This window comes from Bidens hawaiensis, unplaced genomic scaffold (assembly GCF_021521415.1).
Source record: "Bidens hawaiensis isolate Kalapana, Puna unplaced genomic scaffold, B.hawaiensis_p1.1 tig00004682_1, whole genome shotgun sequence".
In the NCBI taxonomy this organism is placed as follows: domain Eukaryota; kingdom Viridiplantae; phylum Streptophyta; class Magnoliopsida; order Asterales; family Asteraceae; genus Bidens; species Bidens hawaiensis.
This window is the reverse complement of record NW_027491286.1, coordinates 396,031-414,682: the sequence shown is the minus strand read 5'-3', so window position 1 is coordinate 414,682 and position 18,652 is coordinate 396,031. Positions and strand designations below refer to the sequence as shown.

At 33.6% G+C, this 18,652-nt stretch overlaps 3 protein-coding genes across 3 annotated transcripts; 2 read left to right on the top strand and 1 right to left on the bottom strand.

Moving 5' to 3' along the window:
* Window positions 1-8,287: 8,287 nt before the first annotated feature.
* Window positions 8,288-8,740, top strand: LOC143627457 (uncharacterized). Its single transcript, XM_077097274.1, has one exon. It carries the CDS (start codon window positions 8,288-8,290, stop codon window positions 8,738-8,740), a length of 453 nt encoding a protein of 150 aa, XP_076953389.1.
* A 3,209-nt stretch (window positions 8,741-11,949) lies between these two features.
* On the top strand, window positions 11,950-12,849 carry LOC143627416 (multiple organellar RNA editing factor 7, mitochondrial-like). Its single transcript, XM_077097244.1, has 4 exons — window positions 11,950-12,200; window positions 12,282-12,379; window positions 12,453-12,518; window positions 12,688-12,849. Exons 1-4 carry the CDS (start codon window positions 11,950-11,952, stop codon window positions 12,831-12,833), a joined length of 561 nt encoding a protein of 186 aa, XP_076953359.1. The 3' UTR covers window positions 12,834-12,849.
* A 3,938-nt stretch (window positions 12,850-16,787) lies between these two features.
* Window positions 16,788-17,913, bottom strand: LOC143627415 (EPD1-interacting receptor-like cytoplasmic serine/threonine-protein kinase). The gene is made up of 2 exons (XM_077097243.1): window positions 17,746-17,913; window positions 16,788-17,501 (listed from the first exon to the last, which is right to left on the bottom strand). The coding sequence occupies exons 1-2, from the start codon at window positions 17,890-17,892 to the stop codon at window positions 16,833-16,835; spliced, it is 816 nt and encodes a 271-aa protein (XP_076953358.1). The 5' UTR covers window positions 17,893-17,913; the 3' UTR covers window positions 16,788-16,832.
* Between the last annotated feature and the right edge of the window lie 739 nt (window positions 17,914-18,652).

Here is an 18,652-nt window from a genome sequence, read left to right as displayed (position 1 = left end):
CGATCACTCATCGGTCAAAAAACCATATAAACATATGCAGGTGCTAGTACCAGTTTAGTCATGTCCGAATTGGTTAGGTTTGTGCTAGTACGGTACCAATGTTCGTATAGCTTATACAATTTTGTTTTTAACAAAAAGTTTACTGGAATGTCTAGAACAAAAATTAAACACAACTGTGAAAACCATAAAACCGAATACTAATGACTGTTCCGATAATATCAATATCAGTATCAATGTTTTTCAGTTGGATCGGTTCGATTCATTATGGTGCCAACACTTGTCTAGCTAACAATGCCAAAAAAAAAATACTCTATTTTGAATGAGCAAAATTTATGCCAGGTGTCATTAGAAAGATAAAAATAGCTTTGTATTCAAATTTATTTTTTTTAATATAAGCTAGCGAATTCAAGTTATTAGAGAAAAATCAAATTGAATGATAAATAAATGAGTTAATGACGTATATTATTTATAGTATAGACTATAGAGAATGAAATAAAAAAAAATTCTATTCATACCACCCTCAATTTACCCTTTGTTTTTAATATATATGCCATTTTTGCGTACTTACTTTTTGTGCAGGATTCGCAAGGTTGACTCCAATTCTTTTACCGGTTAGTTTTTTATAGTAAGCTTTGATTGCTATGTGAAATGTTTTTATCTTTTCACATCATTTAATATTTAAATCGGTTTTCATAACACGTTTAAAATGCTATTTAATTATAAATTCGTTTTTAAGTTTGAACCCCAGTAAACACGAAGTCACATAAGAATGATCGACCATATGGGCCATAGTCAATTATTCGTTCCCTACCGACTATAGTCCCCTTGTTGTTCAAAAGGTACTCATGACCACCAAAAGTTAATTAAAAATCTCATTATGGCTTATGGATGGTGAAGATAATAAGTCTTATGGTTACTATTTATATGCTTAAGGCCCACTTTCTGTTTCATCTTCTTTTTTTTTGTGACCACTTTATCTCGTTGATGAATTTCATCTAATGACATGCGGCCAATAAAAGGTGTTTTGGTAGGGGTCATTAATGGGGACCAATTCCTTCGATATTAATTTTGTTAATGTCTCTATTTATTACTTATTATTACTTTCCTTACTTTTGGTTTCCACCCCTTCAATTGTAGGACATGATAAGCAGGCTGCTTCTGAATCCTAATCACGTGAAGATCCAAGCGATTCTTGAGATATTCGTCGTACAATTTCTTGAAAAAGTAAGAAACATAACATGTCTGACTGGGTGGCGGATCACTAGATCACTTTAGTTACTCAATGTTATCAAAGCAGTTATATACTAAGAAGAAATGACCGTTGATAAAGTTGTTGCCCTGTTAATTAGGTTTAGACCATCGACTTTATACATAAAAAGTCTTGTCATTAGACTCCTTCAACTTGGGCTAAGTGAGAAAGTCCCATCTATTCGGAGGAGCATTGTTAAGAAACTCCGAGATTTTTCAATCCAAGGATGAACCCGCCCGGTTCAGTCAAGCATAACTCCCCCCCCCCCCCCCCGAGGGGGGGGGGGGGTTTACTTGTTTTTAATTATTATTTTCATAATACGCATTTCCTCAAATAAATATCTTCAAAAAGCAATATTTTGTTTCCCACTGATATTAGTAGAGACAACGTACTGTTGTACACTAGTTATAAAAATGTTAAAATGTTTTTAACTTACGTTTAATATTTGTTACCAAGTACACGGATAGTTAGGCAACTTAGGCCCTAAAAGCTTGAGCCTGGCTAACGTTTTCATTTGAAGCCCAATACGCAACTAGAACCGACTGACCCTGAAAAAGGTAATTTTAATAGGCCCAAATAAGTGAAAAGCCTTTCGTGGGCTTAAGATCGTCAGTTTGTTTCTTTTTTTTTGGTCTCTATATATAGAAATATCCAGTTATCCATAACCGATTGTTAAGTTGGTTGACGTAATCTAACATCACCTTTGGATGTTTTTATTAGAGTACGTTTTGATTTTTGAGAGCTTAGAGCGTTTTGAAATTATGTGATTAAACTAACAAATCCTATAACTCTATATACTACGGGGAAATGATCATTTGGGAAATAAAAATAACGATGGTGCTATGACCAGCTTTAAAAATAAAAAAATAACTAGTTTTTCAACTCAGATTCAAACCAGCCGTTTCAACATACATAATTCAAACTGGCATAAATCGCTAACTCGCATCGGGTTTTGGACCAGTTTAATTTGTTTTAGGTTCATGTTGCTTTCAAATCAATCTTCTAAAATGTATTAATGCTTTTTAATCCGTAATAAAAATTTAGTGATAATGGTATCAATCGTTTACTTTGCTAACCGGAAGCAAGAGGGAAGCAAGAGACGTTGCCCATAACAACTTTCTTTTTCTATAAACATATTTTAATTATATGTATGTACAGGAACGGTATATGCAGAACACAGTTTTTTAACGAAAACAAAATAAAAATAAATTATTTTTTTTGTTTTAAAATATAAAAATGGTTAGAAATGTAGTTTTATTCATTTCTAATATTATAAAAACATGAACAACTTATAAAATATATAAACCATTCATAGAAAATAAATGATTTATGTTGTTCTTGCAATAATCTAACATTTTGTTATCAATCTTTACCTATATATATATAAGAACACTAGCTGTTGAATCCGTGTATTACACGGTTTTTGTCAAATAATAAAGATAAATACAATCTGTTATTTCAGTTGTGATTCTCAAAATACTTGTGAATTAATTTAATGTAGACTTAATTAAAAAAACAAACAAGGTTAACAAAAGGTACTAAAATAGCATGATTTAGGAAACACCAGGTGTTGATTTGCAAGAAATTTAAAAAAATGTACTAAAGTTGTGTAGTTGGTCAAACCTTAGGTATGAAAATTACACGTGATTCAATAATAAATATAATTTACACTATGTTATAACTCATTTGACAAAATTGTTTTGACCCATGACCCATGAATAGCTATAATGAATTAGATGAGAGATTATGAATTAGGTGAAATGTGGGCTTGACACCTAAGCTTCAACATTTTTCTTTTATTAGTAGATTAACTTGCCGCGAGAACATAAAAAATAAACATAGATCGATGAAGTTTTTATAGATACCTTGTATAAAGCCCTTCGCGTTGCGGCAGGGACGCAAAACCGTGCCAAGTAGCACCCATATCACACCACCACCAACGACTACCAACACCGGGGGAAAATCGTATAAAAAATAAATAAATAATGAAAAGATATTAAATCAAGCGAAAAGTAGACGCAAAAGCGTTGAACCATGCACGTGAGATGTAAAAGATAGAATACAACAACTAAGTCGATCTAGGACCTGCGTGTTGTGACGAGGCCGTTAAACAGGAAAAAAAAGGCATAAACATTGAACCACACACCATAGTTACGACGTGTTAACCCACAAAACTTAGAACGAAACATAAAACAGAAAATTTCAAAAAGATCAATAAGTATAGGGAATCAAATTTGAAAATAAAAAGTGTTGGGGTTAAATTGTAAAAGATACAAAAGCACTGACGTTAAAAGTAAAAGAATTAAAGATAAAAAAAACTAAAAAACCCACTAAAGCCCAAGGTACATACCATGATGCATACTTAAGTTAATTGTGAATATATATATACAATATATATTTTTAGATTTGTGTATGTGAAATACATCAAACAAATTTTTTATATGGTTTTTTTTTTGTTGTAATTCTTAATCGTTTCCTAAACATGTACGGTTTATGTATATATAACATAATCTACGTATGTTTATGCCCTATACTATGTACATAAACGAAATTTGTACATACATATTCCAATGCTCTTGATCATATATAATATATGTGGAAGTAAATATAGGGTTGTCACACATACAAGCTTACATGTGAAACTCTTCAAAACTACGTCGTTTTATCTAAATAAGCATCAAAACTACGTCGTTTTAATTAAAATCAATCAAAAATTAGATTTAAAATTTTTTTTACCTAAATTAATTGATATTGTGTGGAGGAGTAGGGTTATAAACCATTCGCAAAGCATCACAAGTACCAGAAAAAAGGCAAAACCAATTAATCGCGGGGCGCGGAACATCGACTGCAGGGTGGAAGACAACATCGCTCGTGAAAGAAATCCTTAGCAAATAATAACTCAAAGAGTTGAGCGGAGGATGCAGTAGGCATAAAAGGAAAGACAGTGCATGGCGAGGGATGTGAGAACCAATCACAGGCTAAGATTCCTACCATGATTGCACAATAAGCCACTCATAGGAGGCAAGCACTATACATGTAGATGATGTGTACCTCCCCGTATGCCAACTATTATGACCAATCAGAAACCTCTAATGTGCTGAGTCATGAGAATAGAAAGTTCTATTAAAAGAGATAGCTGGACTAATCCTTCTTCACTCTTTCGGCTATAAATACCCATGAAAAACTAACAGTAGATGGATTTGAACTTATTCTCTCAATCTATTACTATCACTTACCATACTGATTCTCACGTCAGATGGTGGTTACGAGAAGAGCCCCCCATTCCTCTTCTCGTAACGAGCTCACGGTATTCTGTTTTGCAGGTTAACCCGGCCAAAACTCATAAAGATCTTGATCCATTCATCACTCGGTTGGGATATCAGGCCAATCCTCGATTCCTCATAGGGTTGGTTTGGTGTTATTCATACTATTTCCTAAATTATCTCGTCTTCCTCAATTCAAACCTTCACCCAGTTTCATATCTTTTTTGTACAAATCTATCGTTGGCCCACTCCAAGTAACCATCTATTAGTGCTTTCATATTTTCGTAAGAGAATTTGCTTCAACAATGCTCCACGCATAAAATTATAATATTAATTAATAAAACCATATGCGAGTTCACATTTTTATATTTGTGACGGTGGGCACATCATCATTGCATATATACTTCAATTCAACTTTTGGTTTTGGCTATACTCAGAGCCAATTATTTTAAAAATGTGAAGCTATACACAAAAACTTATGTGCTCCAAATCACATGCAAATTACATATACCATATTACGAGATGACTTCGTCTTGTTGAAAATAGGTGTAGGTTTGAATATGACTAACAAAGATGAGATCACTTAAGAAACAATTTTAGAAATTTTGATTTTTAAATGTATTTGATTAAAATGACGTGGTTTTGAAGAGTTTCACACGTAAATTGCATGTATGAGAACCGATATTCACGTTCCCCATAATAAAGTACAGTGGTATATAAATCCTTGCTCTTCCTATACTTATCTTTTCAATTTTGTAATAGAATGGCTAACTCCATATATTAAACCTACTCTTAAATCCACATATATGCTTATCAATTAGAATAACCTTAGCCTTTAATCATTTGAGAAGAATGTATTTATGACATCTTGATATCGTTTAGATACAAGCACTATACACGGGTAGTGGCTAGTGTGGGGCATGCATATAAAAGTAGACGAGCAATGGGGAGGGGAAAAGCAGCTTAGACATGACAATATTGAAATTTGTATGCATCGAGCCAATAAATCCACAACATGAATATTTCTTTTAAATATTTGAAACCATGAGCACATAATATAATATTCTATAAATACGGTAACTTTATTTGATTATTTTTACACAAGAAATAGAATGTGATACGTATAAATATAGAATATGTCATAGTTGAAATTGTTTTAATGCTTATGATATTCCAAATTGATGTATTTAAAAAAGATAGCTCTTGTTTTAATAAAATGTTAATTAAATTTAAACGTGTAGCGTCAATTGATCAACAAGACTGATATAGATATTTGATATTAACTAATGATGGATTATTAATTATTAAGCAAACAGCAAATTAGAAATGTGTGAAACATGCATTAATGGGCGGTATCAATCAATCAATGATAATATGTGGATATCAAGCAATGATAATGACACTTATTGTCATATGAAGCTGACTAATGCTTCCACACAAAACAGTAATTGTATTTCAATATCATAATTTTTATAATACCAATTAAAAAAATCTAAAAACATATATAAAACCTAACTAGAAAACAATAACAATTAAAGATAATTTTTCAATTTTTGGTTTTTAACCATAACTAAAACTGTGTTTTTAGCCTTCACGTTAACCAACAATGATCACTGGTTAGAAGCAAACGTATCGAAATTAAAAGAAGAAAAAATAAGTTAAAATAGTGTATGCGTGCTAATCTGACTCGAAAGTTTTCAATGTTTGATTAATCAACTAACCTACTAATTTTAACGCATCAACTTGGAATCAATTAATAAAATTAGTTGAATCAATTAAATGAATCATACGCTTTGACTATTTATTTATTACTGTTTGTTATTTACTTCTAACTTTTAATACGATCAATACTTCCAAATCTATGCTACTTGTTGCTAAAGAGGTGTCATATAGGTTTGTCTACTAACTGCCCGGTTTGTTTAACCGGTTCGGAGAACTAGGAGCTTGTTTCTTCGGCACGGTTATGTGTCTCAGATTTTGTATCATCAAATGGGCAGATTTTAACATTTTGCCTTCTTCTGATTGCGATCAGCTTCTTTAGTTTGAGCCCCATGGTACTACACGGGTATCCCTACTCTTACATAATAGTACTACATTAGTTATTACGATACGATGCATGTTATGGTACAAATGGTATTTGTAGTTATTCCTATCTAATCGATTACACGTCTATATATGTTCTATCATCACTAATTAATTGTAGCAACTAATTCTTCTTCAATTTAACATCTATTTTCTTGTTTTCATTTAAATACAGAATAGTGGCTTACATATGATCATTATGGATGTATTAATACAAGTAATGAGAATAAGGAATCTCACCTTATTTATCCTTTTAAAAAAGGCTTAAATAAGCCTTTTCAGCCTCAGCCCAGGACCCCTTTGCTTCAAGTAACATACATGTACCAACCTACATGCAAGTCTGCAACACATGAAGATTATGCAAAAGATAAATGATGAACCTACAAACAATCAAACGTCATAAAGATTATGCAAAAGATGATCAGACATTGACATAGTGTTGAATACTTTAAAATTACAATTTCACAAACACAATAAATAGAATTAAGTTAATAAACATTTTTTTAAAACTATATATAGCTAGACGAGGATTTTCAACTTTCAGAGTTTCTGTGCGTTCCAATAGACATAGTATCAGAATAAGCATCAACTCACACGTAGTATGTAAAGGTGGCAGGAAACAAGTTAATAGCTAGAGATATAAAGGTTAATTTTGTTTTATGATATATAAGCATCAGTTTTTCATCTACTTTGAATGTTGTATTTTAGTCAGAAGAATTCAGTGAAGTCAATGTGCGCCTCACATAAAGATGGAATGTTAAATAACATAAGTGCATATGAAAAATCTTTTGAAGATATTGAAATAGATCTATGAAGCTGGACTTACGCTTGGAATGTTAAGAGATCGGAGGTATTTACCTAGACAGTTATATAATTGTGGTAAATTTTCATCAGTTACCCGTACCAGGGGTCAAGCTAGTATATTATACGGAGTAATTAACTATGATAAACCTACAAGAATAGCCATAAAGAGAGAATAATATCTGGTTTTTAGAGCACCTAACCACCTTTGTTGATGTGGAATTAATTCATTTTAATCCCATTTTCCAAGTGGAATATACCCCCTATTCATTGAGTATTATATTCTCATTTGCACCACAATAAATTTCTCTCTCCTCTTTCTCTTTGTTCCCCCTCACCCTCTATTTCTAGCTCCAAGTCCTCTTGTTTCAGCTCAGAGTCTAATATCATAAGATTAATATTCTGTTTTTCAGTTGTTGCTTTTGGTCATTTGGAAGTGATCATTTACCTGCAATGCCTTTTGGATTTTTCTTTCTTTTTCAAGAATATTCCAAGGTTGAAGCAGAGATAATCACCAATACTTGTCATCTTCAGAAAAATTAGTTGCTCTGGTAAGTTGACTTAGTTTATTAACGGTACGTATTTGATATGAATTTTTATTGTTTCTTTGTGGTATAATATATGGTTGAAATCTTGTACAAATGAAATTAATATACTAAACATATAAATAACTATAGTAATGTTATTATTACCATACAGTTTTTCATACTAATGTAAATTTACCTGTTTTCGACTGATGAGCCTTTTAATACATTTTGAGTCCGTCTCCCGACATTCTTTTATAAGCTTCGCCACTGAGCTAGATTAATTACTATTTATATACTTAGTTTCCTGACCGGTTTGTATTTGATCATAACACTAATGCTACATCTGAATATTTTAAGGAATGATGATGGATGCGATGATGGTGGAGAATCTGACGATGGAAGTTGAGTTCGTGGAATGTGATTGTTGTGGATTGACGGAGGAATGTACGCGGGAGTACATGGAGAGAATCCGAGAGAGGTATCAAGGCAAATGGATATGCGGATTGTGTGGAGAGGCGGTGAAAGACGAAATCGTGAGAAGCGAAAGGCTAATAAGTGCAGAAGAAGCCCTGGCACGCCACTTGGCGTTTCGTAGGGCGGCTCGATCATCAGGGCCGCCCACTAATCCAGCGGTACTATTAATTGCAGCCATGAAGCAGATCATTAGGCGAAGTTTGGATTCACCGAGACCGTTGAGATCTATGCCGTGTAGTTCTCAGGAGAAGACCGAGTTTGTTCGATTGAAAAGCTGTATACCGACGCTAACGCTTACTGTTGAATCACCATCGTATTGTGAATCAAAAGAACCGTGTGAATGATGAACAATGGAAGTTTAGTTCCTTTTCACTGTGAACAGGATTTGGGATACTAGATGCTTACTTTAGTTATTGTACCCGAAATCATCATTATTACTTGCAAAACAACATCAACTCGACTACATAAGTTAAAGCGGTTAAATTTATCGTGTTCGGGTAATATTATTTTAAGCGTGCGAAGGTCAGAGTTGAAGTTTCTAGGTACGTATGGAAATCTTACTTGTCTCGTCTATTTTGTCTTTAAGACAACATGCCAACAACCAAATTATTGGGGGACTTGGTTTTTCATTGGATTAGTATGTTCCAGTAATCGTTATAGTCATTTTTATTGTAATAAAGGCATCTTTTGATAATTAATTTTGTTGTTTCTTCTATATCAAAATATATATTAAAATTATTTTACTACTAAAGTAAATATAAGAAAACTATGCCATTTATGGTACGAAACGGGTATGTACAATGTTGGCTTTAATGTTTTGTACTTTTATGAACCAAACTCAAGGGGGGTCCAACTAGTTATAAATTTATCTCTAGTGTTCTTGTCTTGCTGGTTTGGCTACGGGTTAATGGACCAGACATAACTTGACCGATCACTCGGTGTCGAGCAAACAAAGCAAAAATAATGGTGGCATTGATGAACACGGTCATGATACAAAAATATTCAGCATCTGAATTAGTCAACGTAACTAGTTTTGTTTAACAAGCATATCGTTTTTAGGTGGTTATCACTCGTTTCAAATAAGAAATAAAGAATATATAATTTATAAATTCAACCTACCGATCTACTTAGCCAACTAACAACTTTACTATAACACATTATAACATGTCGACCCATTTCACCGACTTAATACACCTCATTTATAGCATGTTATTCCACTATAACATACCAAACAATTTGATTCCGTCTACACCAGTCATGTTTAAGTTATATGATTTTAAGTGTGTCTAGGTTGTTTTCATTATCTTTAACGTTAATAAATATACGTGTCATGTTTTGGTTATCCTATATCAACCCGCCAAACATATTCTACTTTAACTCCTAAAGAAAACGGGTGGAAAACCAACTAGTATTGTCTCGTTCATTTGTCTTGCGACTGGTTTTCGAAACCATGCCAACCGATTAAATTGATAAAATAGACCGTCAATACAGCCGACTAAACTAACGAACACAAATTTATTATTTCAACAATCGGTTTTGTCCCTTTTTAAGCAAGATATCTTTCATACCTTAGAACTTTCATCAGAAATGAAAATGGTAATGTACATCAAAGATTGATTAAATTTGAACACAAGTTATATTTTACTAGTTCTAAAAATAATAAGCATTAATAATAAAAGAATGCCGAGTTAAAAACATATCAATTTATATTTAAGGAAAGGAAAAGGAAACAAGAGTAGATAATGGCGAAGGTGAAGCAGAGAAAACACGATCTTATTAGTTTCAACTTTAATGATTAAAGCACAAGCACCCCTTTTCTCTTTACGTACAATCATAATTCATAATTGGGACAAGTACACTTTGGACTAAGATGGTCAAACAAGACAAGAAGGACGCACGTGACCATAAGAGACGCTGTAACACACGTGGAGAACAAAACCCAACTTAGGTATCGTCAATATGACTGAACAGGCGTTCATATCCATCAACAATCGCGTAGATTCAGATGGCTGGAAACCCGGAACTTATATATCATCTCATTCTACAATATACTATGTTGATTTGTACGACAAACGTTGCCAGGTTCAGGTTCTTAAGAGAGAGGTTGGAGTACTCCATGTAGAATTTGTTGGAACTTTTAGGGTCCGAGATGAGTGTTTATTTGGTTGCAGAAAGTTTAGTTTCGATTAGAACGAGCAAACCAGACTGGTCGGGACAGGCGGGTGTGGGTCACACTAGGTTAGAAACGAAACGAGTTGATATAAAAACAAAAATGTCCATTTTGACTTTCTCCATTCCAAGTAGTCACCACCCATCGCTCAACTAACGAGTTTTACAACTATGCTTATAAGTTGAGGGGCTGTTTCTTAGTAATACTAATTATTCCAATTTACGCCGTTAGGTTTGTCTTTGAGGATATTTGTCCATATTTAGGTCACATTGTGTATTGATATCAGTAATAGGGATCGTTGTTTCGAGTCTATAGCTCGAGCTCAGGTCGTGAGCTCTTTTTTTAAGCTCAGGTTCAGCTCGTTGGAGTATTAATTTATATACATTTTAAAATTTTTAATTAATTTTATACGACGTTTTTGAGAAAATCATTAAGCGAGCCTAAGCTAAGCTCGTTTAGTATCTTAAACGAACTAAAGCTCGGCTCGAGATCGGATGCACAATTCGAAATCAATATATATAAGTCCAAAATAGGTAAAAATTATTTAAGGGTTAGGTTTGATCTCGGAAAAGCTCGGCTCATTTTGATCTTTTTATTGATCCAAGCTATAGTGGCTCGCAAGCCACTCGGCTCGTTTGCACACTAGATATCACAAAAACACATTTCCCCTATTTCAATTTCTTAACTTTAATATAGCATTTATTAAATAATGATCAATTTAATAATGAGATTCGTTCCTTATAAGCACTTGCTATATATTTTGGTGTGTGTTATCACTGTATCTGTATTCTGTAGCTACACCCCACCAATATTTAAGGTAAACATGAGTTTAATTAGCATAGAAAGAACAGCAGAAAAGATTATATAAAAATGTAGATGTATGGTATGATTAAAAGCTAATAATCAGCCTCTATATCTTCATATCTTGAGATGATGTAAATGCTAACTGCACATTCTGCATAATTCCATATGCTCTAATAGAATGCATTAATTATTTTTATATTGACTTTATACCTGTTTGACTTTTTTTTACATGAATTTTAGTAGATCAAGACTCAAGAGTATTTGGGATGAGAGGTTAGATTTTGTGAACCAGAAAGAAAAAAAAACGATAAAAAAACCCAACCCGTTTCGACTTGAAACCCGTTCAAACCAGAACGCGTTCCGATACTGACCCATTTTGACCCTGGCCCGAACCAAGACAACCTTTTTTTTAGTTGATCCGTTTCGACCCTAACCCATTTGCCACTCGTACTTATAAGTTATAACTACTAGTAAACCTTTCTAGTAACTCTTTCAAGTAAAGAGGCAGACACCCTTAACCAAGGACAAGATCCCGAAACATTGCTTTCAGAAAGTCTTTATCGGCTCGAATATCGGATGATGAGACGGACCTTTCGGCTTCCCATGGCTTTCATAACTCAGTACTTGGGCCGTGCAACATCAGCTGCGCCAACCCGTCGCTGTTCGTCTATACCTCAAACTCAGAGCGTAGAGTTGGATCAGGCTGCAACGCCGATCGACGGTTGTGATTACAAGCACTGGCTAGTGGTTATGGACCCGCCCCTAGGTTACCCGCTTCGCTATCAAATTGTTGAACGTTATATACAAACCCTAGCTTCCGCATTGGGCAGGTATCTGATTACTCATTCTATTATAATTTAATCAATACCAAATGCTGAGATATCTTGGTTTTGGAGTGATTGATTTTACAGTGAAGAAGAAGCTAAGAAATCAATGTACTCGGTATCTACAAAGTATTACTATGCCGTTGGTTGCAAAGTCGATGAAAACGTGATTCACAGTCTCAAATGTAACATTCTTTTATAAATTTTTGGATAATTTTTCATATATTCGTTTGCTTGGTAACTGAAGTTTATATGCAGCTATGCCCAATGTGAGATGGATTTTACTGGATTCTCATATTTCTCGTGGTAACAATGATTATGGAGGTATGTGTTTTATTATGATTTGTGCCTTTGTGGTTAAAAATGAGCTTATTTTCTTTATATACTCTTGAGGACTCGTTTGCATTTGCTAATTTGGATGCTCAGTGACTCGGTGTCACATTACACAACATCATTCAGTGCAGTTAAAAGAAATCAGTTATCTGTTCTACAGGCGAACCATTTATTGATGGATGTGCTGTCCCATATGATGAAATTTTTCATGAAGACTGGCTACACGATCGGAATGAAAATGGATTTAGGAGGAGAACCCGAAGAAAAAGATCTAGAAGAAAAGAAGATAAAACAGACCTTGGCTAAAAGGTCTGGAAAACAATGTTGGATGTTCTACACTCTACAAATTGTTGCTTTCGGTTTTTCATGATTTTGTTTCTGGGAAAGACATATCTGAACACGTTTCTGATTCATGTGTTTTCCATGAAAAAATTGCAGCCGACTGAACACCTAGAGTTTCTACAACTAAATACACCCTGGTCCAAACCCTTAAAATGCATTGATGATTTGAGCTAAGTGCAGTTATAAGATATTGAGAATGCAACGGTTTTTGTTAACATGCATCATGTGCTAAGCCTTTACTCATTTGTATTCCAACTATTTAATTTCTTGAATTTTCTGTGACTTAAGATTGTCACCAGCATTTTGTATTTTACCTAGAGGTGGCAATTTAGACTAATTACTTTACAAATAGTAAAAACCGGTAATAGAAGTTTTCTTAACTAAAACAAAGATGTGTGATACGATAATTGTTTATGTTAAGTATCTTAAAGAGTATTTTTGCAATGATATTTGATTGTGTATAAAATGTTGACAAAAAGTGTTTTGGTTCAACTGACCTTATCCTTTACAAAAGTTACCTGTTTGTATCTGTCATAATCATATGGGTCGATTCAGGTTGTATGTGCCATGTTATATGGTGATTCCGTTCTTTTTGTAGCTGACACCAAAACAGTTGGATGAAATGAGCCTAAAATGTTTGACCTTTGACGCCTACATCTCTTAAGTAGTTTTGTTAAGAAAAAGTAAACGTCAGTTTATGACCTCTAAATTTAGCCAATGATCAAGTTTTTTGAACTGCTTCCAATCTACAGCTATATACAGGGCCGTCTCCAAAGATCACTAAAAAGTTTTGGGCCGAAGACGAGTATAAATTAGTTCTTATCGAGTATTGTTTATGATTTGGGCAATTGGGCTATAAATTTGATAATTTGGTTCTAATATAGTTTTTTTCTAAATATATAAAAAAAAGTTTTCTTTTAAAATATTCGGGCATCCGGGATGATCGGGCTGAGGCCGGCCGTCCTCCTTGCCTCGCCATCCCGTACGGCCCTATCTATATAATCCACCTAAAACCCCCCTATGTGGTGATCAAATACTGCCAGGCCAATGCCCTTCAGTGCCAATGATATAAGTAGAGTTGCTAAGTGTAACTGATGGGTACTCAGATTTATGTTCTTTTCTATTTGTTGTACCTGCAATAAAGGTTTGTCTGTATAGTGTATCGTGCTATATTATAAGGTATAGTCAACACTTACGATAGCACACAAAGTAACACGGTGTAACACCTCCTGTTAAACTAAACTTAATCAGCTGTTTAACTGGAGTGGTTAGTTAAGCTGTGATTATCTTTTTTGCTTCTTTATTGTTGACTGTTTTTTTATTTATTTAAATTTAGTTATTTTTTTAGAAAAAAATGTAATTTTAATGAATTTATTTTTCTTTTTAAATAAGTATACCATAACTTTGACTATTTATTAATACTTATTATATTATATTTATGCACGTGTTATATTGCTATACAGTATAAACTCTATAAAATAATACACTTGGGACCACCAAAATTTATTAATTAAAAGAGTTATTAATTAATCGATAAATTAATAATTATTAATTTATATATAAAGATGATATCGATGAAGAAAATGATGAAAGTTCTACAATGGGGCCCCCTTCGCGGAACGAAGCTAGTAAAGCGGCAATCACATTGAACAATTTCTTGTTGAGCTATGAGAAAACAACACCAGAAGTTCTTACCATGCTAAGGAAAATTAGAGACGAGATTCAAGGGGAAATTGATTTCAACAAAAAACAAAAGACAATTGAGTCACTTTTCAAGTTACCTTCATAAATCGTTCATGTAATATGCTATATATAAGGAATTATTAATTTATATTTTATATGGGGTCTAAAGAAATTATCAAAAATGTATTATCTTATAATTTTAGCGAATTATTAATTTAGCACCCTATCCCCGAGTCAGGACCGGCAAAAAATATTATCTTAGAGAGTTTATTAAATAATCGAGTATTAATTTATCGAGTTTCTACTGTACTTTAAAAATATATATATACTGACGTATTAGAGCTAAGTTACAATGATCTGTTTAACTCATTACAATGATGCGTCTAAAACTACTTGTACTTTATTGGATTTGTTTATCATGGTCAAAAATACAAACGTTGTGATTGAATTTACCGTATGTTTCACACGCTAAAATCACTTTTTATGTGAGTTTGTGTTTTTGTGTATCTATAAGACCAATTGTTATGGTCCGGTGCCATGGTTGGCATGTCCATCTCATCACCTTTTAACGCCAAGACTCTGGCCAAGCCACAACACCTAAATAAAATCTTCTGGCGCAATTCCCTTAATGCCTGAAGACTAGAGGTCTCAAAAAGGTGGGGCCCGCCTCATTACACCATTCATTTTTTTTTTATAAATATCTTATTAAACCGTAACGTGCTTATTAAATTATGGGTTAGTTAAGTCCGTTAATTCTATGGTAGTAACATGACGTTTTAACCGGCTGCTGCTAGTTAACGGTGGTCTAATAAATATGCATGTGGAGGTGTTGGTGGAGTTGGAGGTGGAGAATCAACGTTCAAAGGTCACCTGAGAAGTCGTCTGAAGTAGTAGAATAAAAAACGAGTAATTATAACGTGACTTGGTATTATAATTAAAGAATTCAACGCTATGATTTCAATGCCCAAGTTCGAAGTTTCTATCACCCACCAACTCTATCTACTTATATTTTATTGGTGATGCCAGAATATTCTACCCATGTTTTAAAGGCGTCATTATAATCAATCAAATAGTTATTATATTAAGAGGCATTTACATATTTTCTCTTCTTAAACTTTGAAATTACATATTTTTCCAAACAATGTTTAAAAAGCATTATACATTTTGCATTAAAAACTTGTATTTTGAGGAAATATGTAATTTCCCTTGTTTAGAAAGGGAAAATATGTAAAAATCCCTTATATTAACTGATAATAATTCTAAGGGTGGAACAGAGATAATCTGGCGAGTCAGTAGCCCGTCAGTGATTCAAATGACCGTTAATTTTTTTTTTTTGGATAAAACTACTTAAATGTAATAAAATTTGGATTAGTTTTTAAAACTGAGTTGTTTGTTAACTGTTAAGATATTAGAACATTCAGAATTGGACTATAGTTGTTTTATTTGTAATACATCTTTGTAACATATTAATATATATAATATTTAACAACTTTGGTGCCGCTAAGTGCCTATTGGGTCACTTGGCGGCACCAAATTGATTATTGGCATTATGGTTTTTTTTTTTTGTTTTATTTCGATGCCATAACGAACATAACGTAAACCAACTGAATACGCATAGACTCATAACCTCAACGTCAACGACCGACAACACTCGAGTTTTATCAATGCCCGGTTTTACCAACCGATACCACCCCATTGGTCCACATCAAATTTTTATATTTTCCCCGTTTTTTAGATCTGGAACTGTAGCGAAAGTAACCAAAAACGGTCCGAACTCGTGTCGAGTTACCGTCTCAAAGTCCAAGACTGACAACACTTGGCTTTACCACCGCGCGGGTTTACCGATTAAATAAACGTTGAATAATATAATTTTTTTATATGTTAGTTTGACGGATTTAGTTTTTGGGTTTTAACGCTCAGGCTTTACCAACGGTCTTTATACCATAATAAGCGTAACCGATAATGTCCGAATTCGCGTCGAATTCAAATAACCAAAACCGATGACATTGCGTCGATTTACTGCCTCAACGCCCGTGACTGACAACATTAGGGTTTATCACCATCAGGTTCTTATTGACCTGCCCGGCGCAACGCACCGGCTAAAACACTCAGTTGTATATAACATGAAATGTTAACATAGAATCTAAAAATCAAACCAAAAATATATAAATAATTGCATCCTTGTTATGAAAAAAATATATAATCCATAACGTTATGGTGCAGTGTTATTTACAAATCTTCCTTTGAAGATGAATCAAAAACTAAATAAAATCAACACATTCACATCCCCTTTTTATACAAACTTGTATCCGAATACACTGCTCGAGATCTTATTCTATGCCTGTGTCTGTGACCTTTCCGTCCATGTTCCCCCTGCCAGCTTATTTCTTTCTTCTCGACTACCACCACCACCTCCGTCGCAGCCTCAACGTCATCATTGCAACTAATATTATCTTTTTCATCACTCTTTTCTCCTTCTTTAGGCGCAATATACACAAAAGAACCAATCGGGTCATCTTCTAATTCCAATACATTTTCCAATGTCTTGACCACTTCATTCATGGTTGGTCTGCATTTTGGGTGGTGGCTCACACACCGGCTAGCCAAAGCCGCTGCTGTCTTGGCCCCTAAGGCTGGATATTGACCGTCTAGTTTAGGGTCCATGATCCGGTCAAGATTGTTTGAATCTTTTAAAAGTGGTCTAATCCATTCAACTAGACATTGTTCTCTGTGTGGTCGTTTTTTGTCCATTGATTGTTTTCCGGTTAGTAATTCTAGTAAAACGATCCCAAAGCTATAGACATCACTCATAGTTGTTAGATGACCTGTCATGATGTACTCAGGTGCAGCATAGCCATGTGTTCCCATCACTCGGGTACTCACATGTGTCTCGTCTCCCTCAGGACCGTCTTTTGCTAACCCAAAATCCGATAGTTTAGCAGCATAATCCTGCTTATGATCAAACCAATCCAAAAGATAATAATCAGTATACATACCTAGAATTGCACAAAAGAGCTAAGGTAATATAAAGAGCACAGTTGACAATTTTGACTCAAGAGATCAATAATTGTTTACAGTATTTCAAAGCCTATTTTTAATTGAAAGTTGGTGGATCAACCTTTTTTGACTAGTTACGCAACCCGTTCGTATCATCACCTCTAATAAATATCAATAAACAAAGAGAATTAATTACCGTTCCCAGTAGAATATTTGAAGTTTTAAAATCGCGATAAATGACAGGTTTTTCCTCCCCATGAAGAAAGGCTAGTCCCTTAGCAGCACCAAGTGCTATTCGAATCCGAGTTAGCCACGGCAAAGAAATCGAATACCCTGAATTCATAAATTCACCAAACCTTGATCAATATTATTATTATTATTATTATTATTATTATTATTATTATTATTATTATTATTATTATATAACCAGTATTTAAAGTTGCAAGAGAATAATAAAAAGTACTTCTAAATAGTTGACTGTCCATATAATATCCGAAATCCATCCGAGCAAATAATTTAATACTTATAATCACTCTAATTCTATTGGATTTATAGAATCTTATCTTATGTTATTAATATATATTTTGTTATTATTCTCTTTAACTTTTACGTTGGGATACATATGATACAAATATATAGATCATGATAAAATACACTATATGAAATTAAAGATTTGGTCAAAAATTAGAGGCGTTATTATCTTGTTAAGAGGAGGGAATGTTGACGAAAATTTTAGATAAAGCTAATAAAATATACAGTGGTGTTTTAAATTCAAATTAATTGTTAAACTAATCTAAAGGTTGAAAGTGTTTAATCTCTAATTTAAATATGGGATAATAATATGGCCATCTTCTTTTAAAATTCAAATTACAATCAGTAGACTTTACGTCTTCATCTCCAACGAGGATTCTTGAGTTATCTTAATCCAAAGCTAACTACTACCCGAAACTTATAGGCTTCATCACTCATATAAATATCATACCTCGATTTCCCTTCGTGGAAAACCCAAAATCGTTGTTTTTCTCTGCCGAATTCACCACCATCAACAACCCCCGTTTTCTTCCGAGTTAAACCGCCACCGCAACCACTAACTGGTGTTGCCA